The sequence below is a fragment of the Accipiter gentilis genome, chromosome 7 (assembly GCF_929443795.1).
Source record: "Accipiter gentilis chromosome 7, bAccGen1.1, whole genome shotgun sequence".
Lineage (NCBI taxonomy): Eukaryota > Metazoa > Chordata > Aves > Accipitriformes > Accipitridae > Astur > Astur gentilis.
The window spans coordinates 12,692,745-12,714,257 of record NC_064886.1 but is presented as its reverse complement, the minus strand read 5'-3'; the positions used below and the strand labels follow the sequence as shown (position 1 = coordinate 12,714,257).

At 63.0% G+C, this 21,513-nt stretch overlaps 4 protein-coding genes across 6 annotated transcripts; 1 reads left to right on the top strand and 3 right to left on the bottom strand.

The window, feature by feature from the left end:
- Positions 1–137: 137 nt before the first annotated feature.
- On the bottom strand, positions 138–6,298 carry ISG20L2 (interferon stimulated exonuclease gene 20 like 2). 2 transcript variants are annotated; one of them, XR_007506665.1, is made up of 4 exons: positions 5,408–6,298; positions 4,810–5,010; positions 4,193–4,400; positions 138–305 (listed from the first exon to the last, which is right to left on the bottom strand). XR_007506665.1 is itself a non-coding variant. In XM_049805160.1 (3 exons), the coding sequence occupies exons 1-3, from the start codon at positions 6,047–6,049 to the stop codon at positions 4,287–4,289; spliced, it is 957 nt and encodes a 318-aa protein (XP_049661117.1). In that variant the 5' UTR covers positions 6,050–6,297; the 3' UTR covers positions 2,460–4,286. The 2 variants fall into 2 exon arrangements, 1 of the variants encoding a protein (XP_049661117.1); XM_049805160.1 differs by lacking the exon at positions 138–305 and having other exon boundaries at positions 2,460–4,400; positions 5,408–6,297.
- Positions 6,299–6,391: 93 nt separating this feature from the next.
- On the top strand, positions 6,392–9,069 carry METTL25B (methyltransferase like 25B). Of its 2 annotated transcripts, none has more exons than XM_049805142.1 (7): positions 6,392–6,462; positions 6,909–7,182; positions 7,256–7,543; positions 7,624–7,686; positions 7,781–8,514; positions 8,588–8,775; positions 8,845–9,069. In XM_049805142.1, the coding sequence occupies exons 2-7, from the start codon at positions 7,078–7,080 to the stop codon at positions 9,045–9,047; spliced, it is 1,581 nt and encodes a 526-aa protein (XP_049661099.1). In that variant the 5' UTR covers positions 6,392–6,462; positions 6,909–7,077; the 3' UTR covers positions 9,048–9,069. The 2 variants fall into 2 exon arrangements, with proteins under 2 accessions (XP_049661099.1, XP_049661100.1); XM_049805143.1 differs by having other exon boundaries at positions 6,395–6,462; positions 7,070–7,182.
- Positions 9,070–9,117: 48 nt separating this feature from the next.
- MRPL24 (mitochondrial ribosomal protein L24) lies at positions 9,118–10,428 on the bottom strand. Its single transcript, XM_049805150.1, has 6 exons — positions 10,340–10,428; positions 10,009–10,201; positions 9,828–9,923; positions 9,631–9,734; positions 9,425–9,555; positions 9,118–9,339 (listed from the first exon to the last, which is right to left on the bottom strand). Exons 2-6 carry the CDS (start codon positions 10,186–10,188, stop codon positions 9,203–9,205), a joined length of 648 nt encoding a protein of 215 aa, XP_049661107.1. The 5' UTR covers positions 10,189–10,201; positions 10,340–10,428; the 3' UTR covers positions 9,118–9,202.
- An 835-nt stretch (positions 10,429–11,263) lies between these two features.
- On the bottom strand, positions 11,264–19,582 carry HDGF (heparin binding growth factor). Its single transcript, XM_049805162.1, has 6 exons — positions 19,121–19,582; positions 12,634–12,710; positions 12,318–12,456; positions 12,035–12,217; positions 11,753–11,964; positions 11,264–11,585 (listed from the first exon to the last, which is right to left on the bottom strand). Exons 1-6 carry the CDS (start codon positions 19,205–19,207, stop codon positions 11,579–11,581), a joined length of 705 nt encoding a protein of 234 aa, XP_049661119.1. The 5' UTR covers positions 19,208–19,582; the 3' UTR covers positions 11,264–11,578.
- Positions 19,583–21,513: the final 1,931 nt, after the last annotated feature.

Sequence of the window (21,513 nt, the reverse complement as noted above, 5' to 3'; positions counted from 1 at the left end):
ATTATGCATGGTTGGGCAACCAGCCGGCAGCCCTCGCCGTGCTGCGTGAGGTTTGCTTTGGCTGCGGGCCTGGGGTGTGGGGGGGGGAGCAAGAAGATTAACTGCTAACGCTAGATTAAACCCCTGATAAATCAGGCCCAGGTAAAGTGTGATTAATTATTTTTGGGGGTTTCTCTCCTCTGCAAAAAGCTGGATGAAGGTGCCGTGCAGGGCAGGTTGTGCTGCAGTGCTGGTCCCAGGCATCGTGGCCCTGACCAAAACCTGGTGGGTGAGCAAGAAATGGCGTTTCTCATTCATTGGCAGATCTGAAATGGAAGGAGAGAGATTTCTGCTCTGGTCTGGGATGAAAACACCTCACCAGAGTCACCATCATCCCCCCCCTCCTCCCAACCACATCCCCCCCGCCCTAGCCCCCAAAATCTCCAGGCTGCGATGCTGGTGAGCCAAGTTCTGGCTTGCAGCGAGTCTCTAATCCCCCGAAGAACAGGATTTATAACAAAGAGCTGACATAACCTTACCTACAGCAACGCAGATGCTCGACATGATGCCAGAGGGGACAGGGGTTGCGGATGGTACTCTCTGCAACTCCCCCAACAAAGCTGGAGGGGCTCGAGGAGGGGGTGCAGGGGAATGGTCACCCCAACCACTTCATCTCAGGGGTGCAGGAGCTGCGTGTCCATGTCCCCCCCACCATGCCATCGCAGAGACAAGGGAGGGGGCGATGCCGCATGTTTGCTCCAAGTTTGGGGAAAGTGGGGGAAACCCTCCCCCCTGCCCCATTTGCAGGAGAAGCAGGTGGAGGGGGACTGGGGTGGGACCTGCCTGCACCCCCACCCCCCTCCATCCTCCAGGGCACCCCCAGCCCCACAGGGACCCCTTGTCCTGGTGGGCCAGGGCTGTGCCGGACACCATGACCCAGCAGGGTTATGAACGCCAGCCCTGGCAGCCCCACATCTGGAAGGGATTCTGCTGAAAACGGTGGATAAAGCCTTAGCACCCCACCCTCCTCTCCCTCCATCCCATCCAGGGAAAGCCCTGGGGTGGGCAGGCAGATAACCAGTACTAAATAACGCTCCCCAGAGTGCCGGTGACCCCTGGGAAGGCCACAGATTAACCGGGAGAGGTGGAAGCAGGCGAGGAGCAACGTCCTGGTGCCCAGGCAGCAGTGGCTGGCTCAGCCTCTGGAAAAGAGCTGGCATCAGCTGCCGCCATCTTACTCTCCCCTTCCCGGCAGGACGAGCTGCAAAAATCCTCGCAAACCGCAGAAATCCTGAGCGCAGAGACCGCTGTGGCCACCCCCACCCCCCCCCCCGCAGCCTGGGCACAGCTTCCTCCCTGGCTCAGCACCCTCATGGGTTTCCACTCCCCACCCCAAAATGGTCTCAACACCTGGGTGATGTGCACCCACATGCCGCAGGTTGCAAAGAAGCTGAGGCCACCAGGGGCTTGTTTCTGATCTGCCCCCCCACCCCCCACAAGCTCTCACTGCATTGGGAGAGTGGATGGAGGGGCTCCAATGAAGAGGGGGGGCCAGGGTGGTGAAGTGCCCCCTGCCCAGGGGCAGCCACGGTGTGGGGCTGAGCGAGGAAGGCAAGACGCCCATCACCTCTGCCCCACATCCCTGCAAATCCATCCCAGCTGGCAGGTTGCACTCATGTCCGTCCCCCCACTCTGCCTCCCCGGCCACTGTGACGGCCGCTGCGGAAATGAAACGCAGCTGGACGGCGTGACCGTACCCTGCCCCGGCCCCGTGGCCACCAGGGACCCCGGCTGTGGGGTTGGAGGGAGCCCACACGCCCCACGGCCTCCGCTGTGCCATCGGCTGCCGACACAGTGGGGATCCTGCCCCAGACCCCGGCTCGTGGCTGAAGGGATGCCAAAGCGGGATGTGAGCAAAGCCCCCTCCGACCCCGAGCCACCGGCTGCATCCAGCATCTGCCAACAAGCTGGGGCCTGGCCGCCTGCTTCTCATTTCCAAAGACATAAAAAACTTTAATGACCGGCCATTTATAACCCAGCTCATAAACCCACCCCCCTCTCCCCAGCCCCCCACCCCGATCACTTCCAAACCCAGCCCAGACACAAAGGCTCCCAGCTTCTCCTCCATGCTCTCACCTTCCTTTGGATTTTGGGGCTGTAACAGCTTTCCCACCCCCTTCCCGGAATGTGCAAAGCAGGACTGGGCACACACGTGTGCACACAGGCAGGGCCTGGGAGGGGGAGAATGCTGCAAAGTTGCTTACCCCCCCCAAAACACCCAACACCCTGCAAGATCCCAGCCCATGGGATGCTCAGGCATCCCCTCCCCAGCACAATGCAGGGGTCCCCAGCTTTTTGTGTTTAAACCCTCGAAAAAAGGGGAACGCCCCCCTGCCGCTGCAGGGGCTCAGGGTGGAGGGGGGGGGAGGGTTGTGCCCCCCCCCCAACTCCCCCTCAGTCTCTGCCGCCAGGAGCTGAGCGCAGCCACGTAAACACATCGAATGGCTGGAAAATGTGACACGTGCCAGGGGCTCGGGACTGCTGCCTCCCCCCACCCCGTGGGGCTGCATCCAGCCCAGCGTGGGCGGGGGGATCCCCCAAAGCAGCTGCTGGCTCGGCACTGGCACCGTTCCTGGTCCCACAAGCCAGAGCTGCTGGTGACGAAGAAGGTGATAAGGGGGAGCCGCGTGCGCAGGGACAGCCAGCAGCCCGGGCAGGGCTCGGCCACTTTGGCTGCCCCAGCCCCACAGTGATGCCAGTGGCGGGGACCAGCCAGCTCCCCAGCACCCTGCAGTTTAACCAGAAAAGGGGGTGAACTGGGGGGGCCCCCAGGAGCTGCTGGCAGGGGCCAGGTCACACCTGGTGTGAAGAGGAGGTAGAGGAAGGGTCACCAGGAGGCAGATGTTGGCAGGTGATAGGTGATGGCTGACAGCAGCCACCCGAGGGGCCTGCTTGGAGCCAGCAAACATGGTGCTCGGCCATTCTGCGCCAGGCACAGTCCCCCCTCCCTTCCTGGCAGTGCTGCCAGGGTTCCCTGCGACCAGGTGGGAGCCAGCGGGGAGGAAGGCACCGTCTCAGCAGCGAGTGCTTGGCTGGGGCCCTCTGTCTCCATGTCCACCTAAGCCCCTTCCGAATTCCCTGGGAGCTCGGCCCAAGGTGCTGCCTGCAGTCCCTGCCTGTCTGCCTGTCCCTGCTCCCCAGTGCCCATCCCAGCCCCGGGAACACCCCAGCCCCATAGTTCTCCCCTCCGCACCCATTTCGGTGGTCAGCTGCTGAGGTGAGGGGGGCGACTGTTTCGATTTCAAACGACAACGTGGAGGGGAATCTCACGTGGAGCCTGGATGCCTTCCTCTCTGGTTGGTGTCAGTCGCAACACTCCCCATGTACCCAGGGCTGAGCGCCATCCCCACAGCCTGGAGCTCCTCTCTGTCCCCCTCCCCCCACCGAAAGGAAGGGCTCATTAATAATTTCTTTTTAATTGAGATTTTGTACACAAACATTTCAGTTAAAAGCAACCCAAGAACTCAGGGCATGTTCAAGAGTTCAGGGAACAACAGCACATTGGGGTTTGGAGGCATCTGTGAAGGACATGGCGTCCCCAGGATGGGAGGGACCACACGGGGCGGCACGGCGCAGGCAGACCTGGTGACACTGGTTCCCCATGCCTGGGCTCGTCCCAGCCCCCTCATTTGCAGCGGCACTTATGCAACAAGGAAGATGGCACCCAAATCATTGAGGGTGAGCAGCTCCGAAATCAGAGTGGGGACTTTCCGGCACAATCTGCTTCCCACCCATTGGGTGCTGCCCGCACCCACACCCCTGCCGCAGCCCGGAGCCCTTTGGCGGTTCCTGTCCTTGTCAAGAGGTAGTTTTGCAAGAAAAGAAAAACCAGGAGGGGAAGGAGCTCGCCCTGGGCACCGATTCCTCCAGGGATCGAGCAAGTGCAGCTGGCAGAGCCCCAACGCCACATCCAGACCCACGGCCCCGCTCTGGCTTGGGCCCCGCCGTGTTATTGGCACCACCAAGTTGTTCTGGGGGGGGATGCAGGACCTGAGAGACACCCCCACACCACTGGGAAGGCACAGGCTGGCCCCAGCTCTCCCCTATGTCCCTGGGGGAGGACAGAGCAGCGTAACAAGGCACGTCGGGGGCACAGGGACAAGGGACACTTGTGCCTGGTTCCATGCTCCCACCGTCTATCTGTCCCCACTACCTTGCCTGGACAGATGGAGTGGCCGTTTGGTGCTCGCTGCTCCTCCCCATGGGCTCTGGGCCCCTTTGGGGTGCAGGACCAGGCTGCAGGGCCATCACTCCTGCTTGGGGTTCAGCATCAGGTGTTGCTCCCACTCTGCCTCCACCACCTTGTAGAGCTCCATGGTGGCTCGGGCGTCCTCCACCGAGGAGTGACCATTCTTCCCGACCTGTTGGGGACAGAGACGGGGTGTAGGCACAGCCCAAGGTACCACTCTGACACTGGCTGAGCAGGAAAATGCCCCCCTGATGCTGTGGGGGCTGAGCTGAGGGGTCCCTCCTCCCACGGACTGGCTTCCAGGGAAAGGGAAACTGAGGCACGGGGCTGCCTTGTTCCAGGACTGGCAGCAGCAACTGAACTCGGGACGCCCTAGTCTCACGACAGTGTGAGATCCCCAGTGTGATTCATCCTTGGGGATGAATCTCCCCTCTCCTGTCACCCCAGCACAGCACAGGGGGATCCCCGTGCCACTCCCTGACTCTTGGAGGAACGTGGGGAGCTCCCGGCTGAGGCAGCAGCCTCGCAGCGGCACCCCGTGGCAGCCGCCGAGATCCGGGAGGAGGATCCTGCCAAGGTACCTGTATGTCCTTGTGCAGCAGCTCCTTGGTGAGGCGCTTCAGGGAGATGGAGGTGTTCTCAGGGAAACCACCCTTACGGTTCAGCAAAGGTATTTTGGACGTGTCCCGGGTGAGCGCTTTGGGGTGGAAGTACTTGAGCGCCTTGAAATCGTTGTAGATGGCGTGGCCGACCACGATCTTCCCAGAGAGAATGCTCAGGATCTGAGGAAAGGGGATGAAAAGGCGGGGGGGTGTGGGGGTGTGTGGTTAAGGACACCCAGTGGCTAGGACACCTGGTAACCCCGCATGAGGATTTCTGCCCCACAGCAGAGCACTGCTCGCGCTCAGGGATGTGGGGCTGCCCCAATGCCAGCAGGGAGAAGCAGACCGGTGCGAAGACGCGGACCTGAATGGGAGCGGTGGCAGTGTGGGGAGACGTTCCCTCTGCTGCAGAGGCCAGAGGAGGATGCAGGCAGCCCTGCGAGTCCCCGCAGCCTGACGAACCCCAAATGGCCTGAAAAGGCCACGAGACAAAGACCCCAGCCCCGTGTCTATTTCAAGGCGCCCCCCACCCCCACCCCCGGGCTGCATCAACCCAAAAACGCAGGCAAGAGCACACCTCTCGCTGGGCCTTGCTGAAGGGGATGGCGTTCACCATGTGCTGCCGCCGAATGCCGCTCCAGCGGGTGCGGTAGTCCACGATGGGAGCGGTGGGACGGATGTACTGGTCGTACATGATGTCGCCCTGGTAGCCCACGATGCTGCAACGGGCCAGGTCGCTGGTACGTCCTCCGGGCCCTGTGCCCACCATCTCACAGTCTATAGCCACCAGTTTGGTGGGCTGCGGGGGAAAGCTGGGGGCTTTTTGGTTTCTCTTAGCCGTGCCCCAGGCCGTCGTCTTTGGTTTTGAGGACAAGCCCGTTCCTTTGGAACCGGGACAGCTGGTCGCACCGGGCTGGGCGATGGAAGGGGGACCGTTCACTTTGGGGCAGGGTTTGGGTGGAATGGAGGTCGGTTTTTCCGGGCCTTTCCTGGTCGCTGCCTCCTGCTTCTTGTCCCTCCTGCCCCTGGGGCCCGGTTTCTGCCGGGAGCCCCTCCCGGGCGGCGGCTGGGCCACCGGCAGCTGCTTCTGCTTCAGCACACCCCGCCGTTCCAGCGTCCGCCGCCGCTGCAGGAAGCTCTTGTGCTTTCGGTTACCGGTCTCCTTCTTCCCGGGACGCTCCGAAGGGGCGAAGTCCACGTTGAGGATCAAATCCGCCATGACGGGGCCCGGTGGCGGCGGGAAAGGGCTGGGGGAGGGGCGCGGGGAACCGCCACAACCCCCAAGCAGCCGGTTCGGTCCGGTCCGGTGCTGCCCGCCGTGGGGAGAGGCAGCTCGGCACCGGGATCCCCCCAGCACCAACCCGCGAATGACACCGCCGCCGTTTCCCCCCCACCCCCCCCTCACCTCCGCAACCCGGAAGCGGAAGCTGCCCCCGGCGGCGGAGAGGCACGTGGCCGGCGCGGACCGGCTCTCACCACTTAGAGCGCATCCTGCCCCCCCCCCCCCCCCCGGTAGTGACGCAAGGCGCCTGCGTCCCCCCCGAGCGGCTGCCACAGGCTCCGTGCATGCTGCCTGAGCGCCGCCGAGCGCGCATGCGCCGGGCCGCGGCGGGAACTCGGAGGGGCCGGGCGGTGAGTGGCGCGTGGGGCCGCTCTGTCGCCGGCGGGGCGGCTCTATGGCCTGGGGGTGCTGACGTTTCGCGTGACGTCAGGGCCTGCCGCGACGTCACAGCTCGCCGGCGCTGCCCAGCGGCGGGGGGGAGGGCGTGGGGAGGGTTGCTCGAACTGCCAGGGGCGGGAGGGTGTGTGTGTGTCTGTGTGTGTCACGGCCACAGGGGGCGCCACACTGGGTGATGTCATGACCCGGTGACATCATGGCTGTGGGAGGGCAAATTGCATCCTTGGGTGATGCCGTGGCCTCGTGACATCATGGCCATGGGGGGGGAGGGATGGCATGAGCTGGTGATGTCATGGCTGCAGGGGGTGCCTCACAGGGTGATGCCACAGCCGGCTGACATCATGGCTGGGGAGGTGGGAATTGCATCCTTGTGTGATGTCACTGCCTGGTGATGTCATAGACGCTGAGAAACATGATGGCCTGATGATGTGACAGCTCTGTGAAGTCACAGCCAGAGGAGGGCGGGGAGTTGGCACGCTGGGGTGACATCAGAAGCCCAGGAGCCACACCCCGGGGTGACATCAGAACGCCAGGGCTGACGACACCCCCGACAGCCCCTAGGCACCACCATGGCAGCCCCCCCGTGCCCTGCCCTGCAGCGGGAGCAGCAGCGAGCGGCCGACATCATCCGCCTCCTAACGCTCTACCGGCCCCTGCTCGATGCCTACATCATCGTGAGTGTTCCCCCCTCCCCCTCAGTGCCCCCCCTACACATCCCCCCCACCACTAACCCCCGCATCCCCACAGGACTTCTTCACCGAGGGGCTGTGGGCGCAGCTCCCCCCGCCCTGGCAGGCCGCCCTTGCCACCGCCGCCCCCCCGCAGCTGGCTGGGCTCCTGGGGGGCCCGGGGGGGCCGGGGGCCGCCTGGCCCCTCTCCCTCCTGGCCTTTGCCGCTGCCACCCGTGCCCTCGCCTTCCCCCGCGGGCGCCCGGGGGGGTCCCAGCGCCCCCCCTGCCAGAGTGCCCGCCTGCATCCCCTGCTCCGCCGCCACGTCAAGCCCAAAAAGCAGCATGAGATCCGGCGCCTGGGGAAGGTGGGTGCTCCCCCGCTCCCTGCACCCCGTTGTGACCCCCCCCTCCTCGAACATCCCCCAAAACTTTCCTCTCCCTGCAGCTGCTGCAGCGACTGACCCAGGCCACCGGCTGTGACCACGTGGTAGATGTTGGAGCGGGGCAGGTAGGAGCAGGGGCTGACGGGGGGGCTCTGAGGGGTGGGGGATGTGTCAGTGTCCCCCCCTCCCCCCCACTGAGCGCATGTCCCCCCCACCCAGGGCCACCTCTCACGCTTCCTGGCCTTTGGTCTTGGCTTATCTGTCACGGCAGTGGAGGGCGACGGCCGCCTGGCTGGCATGGCGGAGCGCTTCGACCGGGAGCTGCTGCGGGAGCTGGGGAAAACGGGGGTGCCAGGAAACGAGGGGCCGCCCCGGTGCCACCAAACCACCCCCTGCCACGGCCCCCCATCTCCCCTCACCCCCCGGGGCCCACGCCATGTGGCTGGCCGCCTTGATCCCAGTGCTCCTTGGGGGAAGTTCCTGTTGCCCCCTGACCCCCCCGGGCTGGGTCCCACTACCAGGAACCCATTGGGGGGTCCGGGGGGGTCCGAGGGGGGGCAGCGGGTGCTGGTGACGGGGCTGCATGCCTGCGGGGACCTCAGCCCAGCCCTGCTGCGTCACTTCACCCGCAGCCCCGCCGTGGCCGCTGTCGCCTCAGTGGCCTGCTGCTACATGAAGCTTTCTACCCCCACAGAACACCCCGGTTCTTCCCCTGGCTACCCTCTGAGCGCTTGGGTAGCCAAATTACCAGGCCATGAACTCTCCTACCGGGCACGGGAAGCCGCTTGCCACGCGTTGGAGGAATATGTGGGGCGGTTGAGGGGGCAGAGCGGCTGCCTGCGCACCCACTGCTACCGTGCCGTCCTCGAGACCCTCATCCGGGCGGCCAACCCCAGCAAGAAGCGCCCAGGAGTGCAGACGGTGAAGAAGGCACATGCCCTCAGCTTCCCCCAGTGAGTTTGGGGTAGGGGGGCCCCCCTTTTCTTCCCCCCCACCCCTTGCCCTTAGTGTGACGTTACCCCATAGGTACGCCCGCCTGGGGCTGCCCCGTGTGGGGCTGGATCCAGCTGCCATCTCGCTGGACTCGGAGGCCGTGGAGGCCATGTTGGAACAGCAGCACAAGGTGGTGGCTTTCTTCAGCCTGACCCTGCTGCTGGCACCACTGGTGGAGACCCTCATCCTCCTCGACCGCTTGCTCTACCTGCGGGAGCAAGGTGGGTGCCGGGACGGCGATGGGGAGGGGGTGACAGTGCTGCCGGTACTGACCCTCCCTCTCCCCACAGGTTTCCAGTGTGCTCTCATCCCCCTTTTCGATCCGCGGTTCTCCCCACGCAACCTGGTGCTGGTGGCCGCACGGACACCCCTGGGCATGGTGCTGTCAGGCCTGGACGAGGACAGCAGCGAGGATGAGGACACGGGGATGGCAGAGCCCTCTGGAGAGAAGCAGAGCCCCCCGGCTCCCAGTGCCAGGTGTGAACCACAATAAAACCAGGATTTGTATGGCCCAGTGCTTGGCGTGAGCTGGGGGCTGTGCCGAAAGCACCATGTGCCACAAATAGAGAAAATAAAGGGGTGTCTTTATTGCAGACCCCAGCCCTGGAGAGGGAGGGGTGTTTCTGGTTCTCCCCCAGCCCCCACCAGTTAATACCAGTAGGATTTCTTGGCCCTGCGTGTCTCCACAATCCCCATGGCGTCCATAATCTCCTCCTCGAAGGTCTTCAGTGATGGCAGGTACGTCTTGTCCAGCGCGTCCTCCACCGCTGTGTCCTTTGGGCCATCTGCATGCAGCCAAAGGGACAGCGCTGAGCCCCTCAGTCCCCCTGGGGCCCAGCAGCAGCCGCCCCCCCCCTCAGCCCCACTCACCAATCCACTGCTCGGGGACGATGCCGTCCCGGCGCTGCTGCAGGGGCAAGGGGATGATCCGGCCACTGCGCAGGGAGACGCGGACCCGCTCGCCCTCCTCTGTGTATCGCCATTCTACCTCGGTTGGCTTCCTGCCATGACAGAGCATTTTAGTGGGGGGAGGGGGGCGGCCATCGTGGGGTTGCCTCACCCCCCTCCACCATTACCGGTCCTCGGGGTCCACCAGGGAGATCTGGCTGAGCAGCAGCGGTGCCTCGCTGGCGATGTACGTCCCGGTGTACTTGACGGTTCGGTTGACGTAGCGGTAGTGCTGGGATGGGATGGGATGGGGGGGGGGGTGTTACCGCCGGCCCGTGTGCCCCCACCACCACGCCAGCAGCCCCCCCGCCGGCTCCAGCCTCACCGTGTTCAGCCCCTCCACCACCACCCAGTTACGGGCTCGCACGACCTGGGTGACCATCGCCTGCTTCCCCGCGTCCTTCCCGGCGAGGACCTGGACCTGTGGCGGAGGAAGGGGGGTCAAGGGCAGGCCCCCCCAGCCCAGCCCCTGTCCTTGGGGGGGCCTGGGGAGGGGGGACGCTTACCGTATCGCCCCGAAACACCTTCCAGTCCTCCTTGGCAATGGGCTCCACGAAGACCTTGCGGCGTCGCAGCCCGGGGGGGTTGCGGCGCTGGGCGGCGGCGGTGTCGGGGCGCCAGGTGCCGTGCCGGTAACCGGGGGGCAGCCGCAGCCGCCCCGCGCACAGCAGGGCCGAGAGGCGCATGGTGGCGCAGGGGCTGGAGGGGGACGGGAGACACGGGTGAGGGGGGCTCTACGCCCCCCGGGAGCCCCCTCGTGTGCTCCCCAGGGTGATGAGCCTCGGATGGGGGGGACGGGACCCAGGCCTCCCGCAGAGGCCCCCTCCCCCCGCTCACCTCCACCTCCCCCGGCCTCTCTCGCGCCTCTCGATGGGCGGGGCTGTGACGCGGTGCGCGCCGGGACGCGTAGTCCCGCCGTGCGGCGCCGCAGGGCATGCTGGGAGCTGTAGTGCTTGCCCCCCCGCCCCTCCCCTCCGGAGCGGTGCATCCTGGGAGCGACCGTGGGCCGGGTTAACGAGGGGACGCGGGGGGCGTGCGGCGCGGCCTGCCGCGGGGCTCGCCGGGAGCCGCGTTGCACGCCGGGAGTTGTAGTCCTGCCCCCTCCCCAGTGTCACCAGTCGGGGGCGGGAGGGGGGGGGGTTGGGCTGTCGAGCTCCCCGAGGCTTGGGCGCTCCCCGGGGCCTGGGGGCTCCCCGTGACCGACCCCTCGGTAGCGGCGGCCGCCCTGCCCGGCACAGCTGGGAGCTGTAGTCCTGCGGCAGCGCTGGCACGCGGCCAGGCCTCCATTTTCTATTGCGAGAGCTGCTGTCTGACCCCGGGGCTGATCTTCGGGGGGTTGTGTGTCCCCCATCCTGTCCCCATCCCCCCCCCTCCCCGAGCCCGGCCTGCCACAGGGATGCGATGGAGGAGAGCTCCATAACATGCCAGGGAACAGCAGAAACGACCCCTCATCCCAGCCTCTCACTGTTGCTTTCTGGCAGAATTGTATTTTTCTATTTTATTAAATGTCTCTGCTCCAAAAATCTTCCCCCTCACCTCTTTTCTTTCCCTCTTTCAACAGTTCTCACCCCCAGATCCCTATTTGCTCCCATCCCTTTCTGCATTTCCTTCTGGTTCCTCTCCAGCACTGAGAAAACAAACTGAAGCTGGAGCCCCTCTCCTCTGGCAACAGCCCCCATGCTGCGGGGTTAGGGCAGCCCAAAATCACCAGCACAGTGAGAAGGGGCCGACCCTGGGGCACAGAGACATGGGTGGAAACGCTTTAAAAAGGCATGAATCGCTTTTATTTCAAATCAACTGATCAGCCCCCTAGAAATCACTAATACAAAGCATGCGCCCCGTGACGGCAGGGCCAGGAGATGCGGGTCGGTTCAGGGGTTCGTGTTACTGGGTTTCTCTTCATTTCTTTCTCTCCCTCTCTCTTTTTTTTTTTTTTTTTTTTTTTTTTTAAAATTTCATTTTGGGTTTTGTTTCTCTTGTCCAAAGCTGCGGACGCGACGAGGGCGAGATAGGGCAGCGCCCAGGGAGCCCAGCGGGGAAGGGACAGGCAGGAAGATCAGCTTGCCGGGGAGGCCGCTACAGGCTGTGAGAGCCAAGAAAAGACCCGGGCGCTTGGTCACAGACCCCGCGGCACCGGGACCCCCACCGGGACCCCCCCCTCTACCATGCTGCCGGGGACATTCCCCCATGCCCAGTGTGGGCAGGGAGGAGCCCAGCTTTTGGGGATGGGGGTCACCATACCACCCTCACCTCTCCTTGTGGTCTCTGACCTCCTCCGCGCCTGCCTTCTCCTTGCCCTCCTGCTTGGCTTCATTGGCGTCCAGCGCACTGGCGGCGTCACTGTTCTTCTCCTTCTCCCCTTCAGCCAGGTTGGGTTTTGGCTCCTCTTTGGGGGCCTCTTCGTTGTCTACCTTCTTCTCCCCTTCCTGCCCCTCTGCCTCCTTAGTGTGTTTGGGGGAGTCCTGGGTGGGAGGAGCTCAGCTCAGGCCTGCCCTGGACCCCCCCTTGCCCACGTCCCCAACGTTCCCCTACCTCCAAAGCATCTTCCGCTTTCCTCTTGATCCCGGCTTTCTCATTCTTCTCCTTGGACTGCTCGTCGATCACCAGCTTCCCCTCCTCATCGCTGCTACCCTCTGTGTTGCCCTTCTTCTCCCCGTCACCCTCTGGCTCCCGTTCCGGCTCGGCATCCTCGGGGCAGGTCTTCTTCTGGGTAGGCTAGAGAGGACATGGGGGACTCACGGGGGGGAACGGGAAGGAGAAGGAGGCATTTGGAGGGGAACATGAGGCACCGGGACCCCCCTGGCTCATGACCCACCTGGTAGCCAGAGGCTTTGACGGTGGGGTTGTTCTCGATCTCCCACAAACCTTCGCTGAAACCTTTCCGTTTGTTGGGTTTCCCGAACTTCTCCTTGCATTCTTCATAGGGGAAGAGGTCTTTGGGCCCCAGGAATGCCCTGCTTGGGGAAGGGGGGGAAGCAGTGAGGGATGGCAGCTGGGGGGGGTGGGGTGGGGGTGGTTCTCACCTCACCCTGAAACCCCCCGGGGCTGTCAGCAGCACTGTCCCACAGAGGGGTCGATCCATCAGTGCCCCCCTTGGCCCCATCTCCCGCACGTGCCAGGGCCACACTCACGTTTCATGGGTCCCAAAGAAGAAGACTTGGTATTTATTGGAGGAAGATTTTACTGCAGCTTCTGGCATCTCATCAATCTGTGTGACACAAAGGATGGGGTGAGAATTTGGGAGGGCAAAGCCCTGGCTCCCCTCCACACCGGGACGTTAACCACCAGCTGGGACATGGGTGTCCTGCATGCTGCATCCAACTGACCAACCGACACAGCCCAGTGAGGGAGGAAAACATTATTCCTTGGGAATTCACCCACCGGCCAGCGACACCATGGGCAAGAACAGCAGTTAATAAAATAAGTGGCTGTGCCCACCGGTGCCGGGTCAGCGGGGGCTCCCCTTCTCCCATCCCGTGGGGACAGCCGAGGAGCGGTCACCGTAAGCTCTTGTCTAGACTGGCTCAGACATATTTAGCTCAGCAAATTCGCACGAGAGGCGTTCCGGTGGCACCAGTGAAACCAGAGGCATTGCCTCCAGCCCTGGGTTGGGGTGTGGGGAGGAGAAAGCCTGGAGGTGTCGGGACGCCCAGTTATGCCATCCTGCTGCTGGGACCCCTGCAGCTTAGACAGGGTCACTGGCCATGGGGACAGCATGGCAAGGACCGTGGGGGTCCACAAGCAATGGTGCTGACCCTGCCGGCAGGTGCCGTTTTACTGAGCATGAATATTCCCGAGGCGCCAAGCAGGAATAGAGTGAAAGCGACTCTGGCTGCTTTTTATAGCGTCTAAAAATAACCCCCCCACACTCCAGCCAGCGCAAGGAGTGCAGCCATAAATTCCCCGAGAAAGCCTCAAAGGGAGGTGGAAGGAGCCGAAGGAGAATGCAGGCGGGGGTCTCAGGGCGGGCACCAGTACGTCACCAGGCAGGAAGGTGCCAGTGCCGGCAGCCGGGGTGCTGGGTCCCGTTCCCAGCATGCTGCTGACTCACAGCACGACCTTTGCTAAGTCACTGTCACCCCCAAAGCTCGCTGAGCCTCAGTTTCCCCAGCCAGCCAGGCCAGCATGGTGCCAGGCTGCCATCGGGATTTTTTCCCTCCTTCCTCCCAGCATGTCACCGATCCATCTCAAATGTGATGCTCAATGGCTGACCTGGCCAAGGGTTTCTCCTGGTTTCATTCCCAGAGCTGGGTATACCATGCAGCTTCATTCCCTGACATCCAAGAACTAACACGTGCCATTGTGCTCGGTGTCAATGCCGGCACAGCCCCAAGGGCAGCTGGGTGGGATGGGATGGCGGCAAGGGGCTCCATGCAGACACTGGGACATGGTGGGCAGTCGGTGTGGTGGCCCATGCACAGTCCCTGCTCCCAAAGAGCTGGACCAGGGTAGGATGCACCTCTGTACCATCCCCGCTGCCCAAATGTGGTTTGGGGCACCCAGGCTGTACACCTGCATCCATCTTCCCACATCCAGGGTGCATTTCAGGATCAGTGACATGCCTCCCACCCAGCACCTCAGGGCTCCCGGCACTGCTGTCCTGCCCTGAATCCCCCTGCTCCCCCTGTCTGGCACCCCCAGCTGCATGGAGGCATTTCAAGAGCAGAGATAGGGCAAGCAGGGACAGCCCCCAGTGGGGCAATCGTCAGTCTAGCACCAGCCACCATGCCCCAGCAGGACACTTGCCTGCCGGCAGCCCCCGGTGCTCACCCGCCCGAGCCACCACCATGGTGGCAGCTGGGAGCAGCGGCTCTGTCCCTGCGCGGCACCGATGGGGCGGAGAAGAAAATATGAGTCAGAGGGGTGGCCAGCCAGCCCGGCCCTGCCATGGGGATGCTCCTCTGCAAGCCATGTTTCTGCAGGTCGCTCCCAGGATGATGCAGCAAAGGCCCTGCCAGTCCCAGAGCCCCTGGGGTGAAGACATGGCCCCCTGAGCCACTCACAGTGCTGGGACCCTGGTGGAGCCCCTCCCAGCTCTACCATTCCCCCAGCTAGTTTTAAAATCTCCTTCCCCGAGGAAATGCGGCACACATGGCATCAAGGGCAGCAGGGACAGGGACGGCTGCCCCACAGCACCGTGATCCCTGAGCCCACCGCTGCCCGTCCCCACACACACGCCAGGAACCGTCCTTGGCCAAGGTCACAGCATGGCCAAAGGACAGGCGGTGGTGGGCCCAGTGCTGCGGAAAGCTCACACCTCCTCATGGCCGACCCACATGGCAGCCAGGATCTGCTGCCCAGCCCATCCCACGAGCAACAGCCCCTTATCTACCCCTTCTCCACCCAAACCTCCGCCCCTGGCAAAAAGGATGCGGCATCACTATCTGCAGGGGCAGGCAGGGCAAGGGGGAGATGGGGAGGCAGGCGATATACCCTGAGGGGGATGCCAATTCCGATAGCGCAGGCAGGCGTCCGAGATGGGAACCCTCCCGAAAACTCCGGGGGGGCTCACGCTGCCCAAAGCACGCCATCCCCATCCATCCCCGGGAGCAAGCGCAGCCATGAGGGCTTTACTCTCGCTGGAGGGCTTGGGCTGTTTGGAAACCCCTCATCCCCCAGGAGATCCCGCACCCTCCACACAAGGCAAGGTGCTTGCAGCCCACCCGGCTGCCCAACTGCCCTGTGATGGTCATTTGGGGCTCAAGGCACCACCAACTGTTTGCCCGATGTCTGTTTGTCCATCCCCATCGCTTGCTGGAAAGGTGGCAAGGGGCGGGGGGGTGTGGGGTGTGTGGGTGGGGTGCAGTTAAAGGCCTGCAGTGCTGGGTTAAAGTACATGTGTGCCCATTGCCGTTCCCCCGCCAGCTCCTGCAAATGGCACTGGTGTCACCAGCCTGTCCTTGCCCGGGGACCTGTGGACCATAGGGGTCCAAAAACAAGAGGTTGGGACAGGCCCCCCGGGAGGGAAAGCTCTGGAGCGTGGCAGGGGAGGGACAGGCACGTACCCCGGTGTGGACTCTGCCCCCAGCCTCTGCACTTGACCTTTGCAACCGGTCCTCAGAACGCGAGTGGAGCAAGGCTGGGAGCAGCCCACCCTCTGTCAGCCCTGGGGGACCCTGACAGCACCAGGGTACTGGGAGCAACCCCCTCCCCCCCCCCTCAGTTTCCCCACTGCTGGAATAAGGCTGGCAATCAGGAGCTGGCTGTCAGGAAGGGGGAATTAATGGAATTAATTCACATGGGTCACACACACAGCTGAAAAAGCACACCTGAGGGCACACGTAGCCGGGCTGGGGGCCTGGGGCATCCCTGAAACTTGCAGCCAGAGCCATGCACCCACCCAGGGCCGTCCCCAGCCCCAGAGTACATCGTTGCAGCCCCATGGCAGCACCCAGGCTGGGCATCAAGCTTGCCTGGCCTCAGTGGCGTGGCAGCGGGGCAGAGCCCTGTGGTGGTGGGCTTCTCCCAGCACCGGGCAGCCCTGGCTCTCCTGCCACCAGCAGCAAAGTACCCAGTTTCTTCTCCAAATGGTGGCAAAGTGTACAACTGGCCGGATCCAGCCCAGCAGCAAGGAGCCCTCCACCTCCCATCCTCCCCCAGCAAATGCCCAGTGATGGGAACAGGAGATGCTCAGGGATGCTCAGGAGATGCCAGCAGTGCCAGGACTCCCAGCACGGGTGCCAAGCCCTGGGCTGGTGCACTGGTCTCTGCCACGCTCCCACACCGTCCCAGTGGGCTGTAAGGAAGAAGGGCTGTAAGGAAGAAGGGCTGTGGCAGGATGGAAGTGCTGATGGGCAGGTGACAGCGAGGGCCCGGGTGCCAGGGACCCCAGGGAGATGGGGTAAGGGAAAGAGGACAGCTTCGTGTGGGCGAAGGCAGGGTGCCCGCTCTGGGCGCTGGCAACTCATCTCCCTGCTTTTGTGCCTCAGTTTCCCCCATTTGGTGCTGTCCCTCGTGAGGAGACGTTTCCACTGAGGGGGAGGGCTGAGCTGCCGGTGTTGGGGGATGGTGCCAGGCGCCATCTCCCTGGGGGGACCACGACAGCCGTCCCCAGAGCATGGGCCAGGGGAATAACCCCCATCTCCCTGTGGTGCCTCCGGCTCTCCTCCCCTCCATTTCTTCCCTCGCCATTTCCTTCTGCTCCAGCCACACCTGGTTGGAAACAAACATCCCAGCAAACGCCACGCACGGCCGGGTAATGTTTCATCACAGCGCCCAATTAGTCACGGGCAAACCCTGCCTGCTTCATCCCAGCCCGCAACAGGATTCATCACCAGACAGAGGACTGGGGGGCTCGGCCCCTTCTACACCCCAAAACCCCCCAGTTCAACCCAGCATCCCTCCCGAGCTTGGGGAGGGCAGCCTGCCCCGATCTCCCGCTACTTTTGGAAGGGGGAAACCTGTTCCCCACCTGCCGGAGTGGCCCCAAAATGCTTGGGCCACGATGGTGGCGGTGAAACCGGCTGCTGGGAGCCGAGCACGGCATGAAACCCGAGCAGGCCTGGCCCGGCGTACGCAGGCGCTAATTTGGTCTCCAGGAGCTCAGCGTGGCACGAGGCTTCACAAGCCCCGACCTGGCTTCACCCCCCCTCTTTCACCCCCAACCCCACAGCAATGGGGCGTGGGGGCACCCATCAGAGAAGCTTTTTGGGAACCGGTAGACCAAATCCCACCAGCATGGAATGGGTAAAGGAAGATGAAGCAAAAGGGTCTGTGTTGGGGGCCAGGGGGAGCGTTGCTCCCCGCCTTCCCTGCCCCCCCCCCCCAAAGGGAAGCAGTGGTGGAAGGTGGTGGAAGCAGGCGTCGGGCTCCCAGGGATCCCTATGGCTCCTCCTCGCAAAGCCGCTTTCAAATGCGCGTTGGGAGGCCAGTGCCAAATCCGAACGCCTCCCCACCCCCTCCCTGGCCTCCCCGCCAGAAACCCTACAAACCAAACAAAAGTTATTCAAACCCGAGGAGGGGAAGGAGGAGGGGATGGGGATGTGGGTTGGGGGGCTGTAGGGAAATCTTCGGCCTTTAAAGGCCGCTTCGCAATTCCTCCCCATTTCAGTTTAATTCGGGGTTTGCAGGCAGCCCAGTTCCCTTTGCAGCAAGGCCAGGCAGGGAAGGTGGGGGGGTGGCGGGGGGAAAACACTCCAAGGAAATTTTAAACTGCATCATCAACCACTTAAAAATAACTAGCAACGTATTCTGTAGCCAGAGCTTCCCCACGGCCACCCGGCCGAGCCACCACTCAGCCACCTGGCCTGCCTGGGGAAGGATCAGGCCCCAATTGCTCTTGGCAAGCGTTGCCCAAGTGCTTTATACCGGGGGGGGGGGGGGGGGGGGGGGCGGGGAGCAGGCTCATGGTACTGACCCCCCCCCCAGCATCTGCTCTGCACCCCGGACCACTGCTCCAGTGTGAGCAAGCTGGGCAGAGTTGGTGGGTCTGGCAAACAGTGGGCCCTGCACCCTGCCTCGATGCCCCCCCCACCTTCTCCACGTGTGTGTGCCCCCCCCCCCACCCCCGTCCTAAGTTCTCAGTAATTCTATTGATTTTTCAACACCAAACTCCCGCCGAGCACTGGCACCCATTTGGCACCCGGGCCCCCAGCAAGAGGTAAGGCCATGCAGACCTGGGGGACAGGCTCGGGGACTCACCAGCAAAGCTAAGATTGGGGGGGGTGGTGGTGGGGTGTTGGCTAAGCCGCCCCCTCCCCAGTCTCCCCCAAATCATTAGTGAAGTGGAGCAGCAAGCAAGTCACGGGTGCGATGTGCCACCTCTCCGACACTTCACGGGGGTCCCGCTGCTGGCACCCCGATGGAGCAGGGAGCCAGAGCGTGGGGGTGGGGGGCTGGCGTGGTGTGGCCCCACGTGGGAATGGACCCCCGTACCCCCCCCAGACCCACTGGGTGATGCCGGGGGGGGGGGGGGGTCATCCCGGGGAGGAGGTGCGGGCTAGCACCGGCCTCGTGCTCCAGTCGGTGCAGGATGCGGCCCAGGTCATGGCTTCACCCCTCTGCACTGGGGGGGGGGGGGCGGGGGGGGGGGCTTGTCCTGCCCCGTGGGTCCTGCGGCAGGGACCGAAACGAGCAGGAGCAAGCCGCGGGGGTGGGGGGCTCCCCAACCCCACGCGGTAGCAAAAGCCACGCGGTCCCCCACCCGTGACCCCCCCCCACCTGTCTCCTTCCCCCCCCCGCTCCCGAGAGGGAAATGAATAAATAGCACAAAAGGGGGCCCGGGGGGAGCTCGGGACCTTGTTTTAAATACATTATACCCCCCCCCCCCCCAAACCCAACAAAATAACCAAAAAGCGCTTCCCCAAGCCGCCCCCCCCCCCCCTCCGGTAACGAATAACCCCCAACTTTTCCGTCCCGGGGAGCGGGGCCCGGGCCCGGGCTTTACATAAGGTGCCGGTAAAGTTGGATCCAACCGAAAACCGGCAGCACACACACACACACACCCCCGCCCCGCACCGGAGAAGCCTGACCCCGGTGTGGGTGTCCCCCCCCGCCCCCGGGACACCGGCTGCGGCGTGCGGCCACCCGCGTTATGCAACGGGGAGCAGCCGGAGCAGGGCGGGGGGGTCCCGCTGCCTTCCCCCCCCCCCCCCTCCGCCTCCTTCCCCGGTTCCTTACCCGGGCAGGCCAGTGCGGGTAACCCTTCATCTTGGCAAAGACCAGGTCGCCGCATTTGTATTCCTTCTGCCGGTTGGACCGGGACATCTTTGCCGGTGGCTCCTCCCGGGAACGTTGAGGGGGGGATGGGGGGGGGGGGGGACGGGAGGGGGACGGTCAGGGGAGGGGGGGGTTAAGGATGAAGTTTAGGTGGCAAAACCCGGCGAGACAGGAATTAGCAAAGAAAAAATAAAAATAATAATAAAAAAATAATAATAAAAGGGGGGGGGGGGGGGGAAGAGGAGGAGGAGAACCAGCGGCTTCTCCTACCCCCCAGCGCGGCGGGCCCGGCGGAGAGCCCGGGGCGGGGGGGCGGCGGCGGCCCCGGCCCGCGGTCCTAGGAGCGGCGCGGCGCGGCGGCGGTGGGTCCGTGCCCCATGCGGTTGTTTGTGTTTGAAATTCAATTGCTCCCTCCCTCCACCACCCCCCACCCCCCTCCCTTCCTCCTCCTGCCGGTGGATGCGCTCGGAGGCTCGGCAGCGCTGCCTTGCACGCGCACAGCCACCCCGCCCCACACCCCCCGGGTGATCGGGGACAGGAGGGTCCCCGGCTGCGAAAATATCCCCTTGTCGTGGTGCAAAAAGGGAAAAAAAACCCCCAACCCCAAACCACCCCATAAACCTAATTAAGACGAAAAATCCCGGCAGCTGCAGGTGGCTGGGGGGGGGCGGCGCTGGGGATGCCTCCAGCTCCATTTTGGTGAATAATCGTGAATATGTCACGAGGAACGGGGACACAACCTGACACCGCCACCCCAGCGTGACATCGGAGGGACGCCTGGCCACCAGCTCGCCGCTGCGACCCTGGAAATGGAGGTATCCAGTGTAAAACCACTGCAAAAACAGTGTAAAACCAGTGTAAAATCAGTATAGCAGCATCCCCCAAATTCCACATCCCGGCCACAGCTGACTATGTTGGAGGAAAGGGAGGGCAGCCCTTAAAAAGAAAGAAAATAAACAATCGGGAGCGTTTCGTGCCCAAGCAGCGGGCCGCAGTGGGTGCGCTTTCCCCTTCATCTAAAGCAGAACAGGCAAAGCATTTTTCTTCAGAAATACCCTGTTCTGCAGATCCTGGGCTGGAGGTACTGGGATTACTCACAGTGTGCAAAATTAAGCACATAGGAAAATCTTTGCGTGCCTGGGGAGGAGGCTCGGGCTGCCCAGCCAGGCTCAACGTGGGGTTTAGGGGGTGACTAAGTCACCAGATGAGTAAATCGTCACCTTGCTCTCCTTCCACCCTCAGCGCTGCTACTAAACGCGTCCTGGTATCTAAACCAGGTGAAACTCTGGGTGCTGGGGATTTCCTTGGCCGGGTGACGGGGCTCAGGCACTGGCAGGGACATTGTGCCAGGCCAGGCTGGGTCCTCCCGACCATGACGGGCTGCAGGCCTGGCCTAACCAAACACCTGTGATTAAATTAAGCACAGATTAAGCCATTTGCAAGACCAGAACTTCCACCATGACCTGGCAGTTGGGGTTCCTGGGCTGGGCTCTTTTCCTACCATCCCCCATGTGCTTTTCTTGGCTTAATTTCTCCTAACGAGCTGCAAAGTAAGACAAATAAATAATCAGAGGGGTCAGAGCTGAAAGCAGGACTCCTGCTGCCCAGGGGTGAGAGCCAGGCCCAGGAATCTCTAGCTTAAACAGAAAAGATGGACAAAGAGCGAGGGGAACAAAGATTTCTCCCTCCTTCTGTGCAGTGAGAGCAGGACCTTGTTTAAACTTCGTCCCTCCTCTCTCTGCTGGGGTTATTGTTGATTTTCCTCTGCAGAGGATGAGGACTGCCTCGCATCAAAGCTTTGGGGGGGTTTAACCTGCTCACTCAGTGCTTCTCAGGGACTCTTGCTGATTTTCCTTTCCAATGGACCCAGACACTTAGGAAGGAGTGAAAAAAACCCCCAAATGCTGGGGAGATCCCGACACACCCCCAGGATTTCAGCCCAAGGGGTGCTTTGTTGAGGAAGTGACGGCACCAGGGGCCTGATTCCCTCAAAAATCCCAGTCTCCATTGTACCGTGGCTGTTCTCTGTTTTGGTTTCCATTAGATTTGGAGAGTGGGTGGGCAGAGTTGTAAAGGAAAGGGGCTTAAACACCTCTGTGACACCCTTTGGTGGTGGGGTTCAGGGCCCCTTGACAAGGACTTGGCTCTGCAAGTCACTGCACACGTGTCACAGCCAAGAATGCCTCACCATTTCTGGCAGACAGGGAAACCTACAGTCCCAGGGAAAAGGGGTTTTCTGCACTGCCACAAAGAAAGGCTGATGCAGACAGGACCTTCTGTGAGGCAAACTGGCCCTGCAGCCACAGGAACATCCTCTTCCTCAGCATCCTTGTGCCGGCCTCACTCGGCTTCGC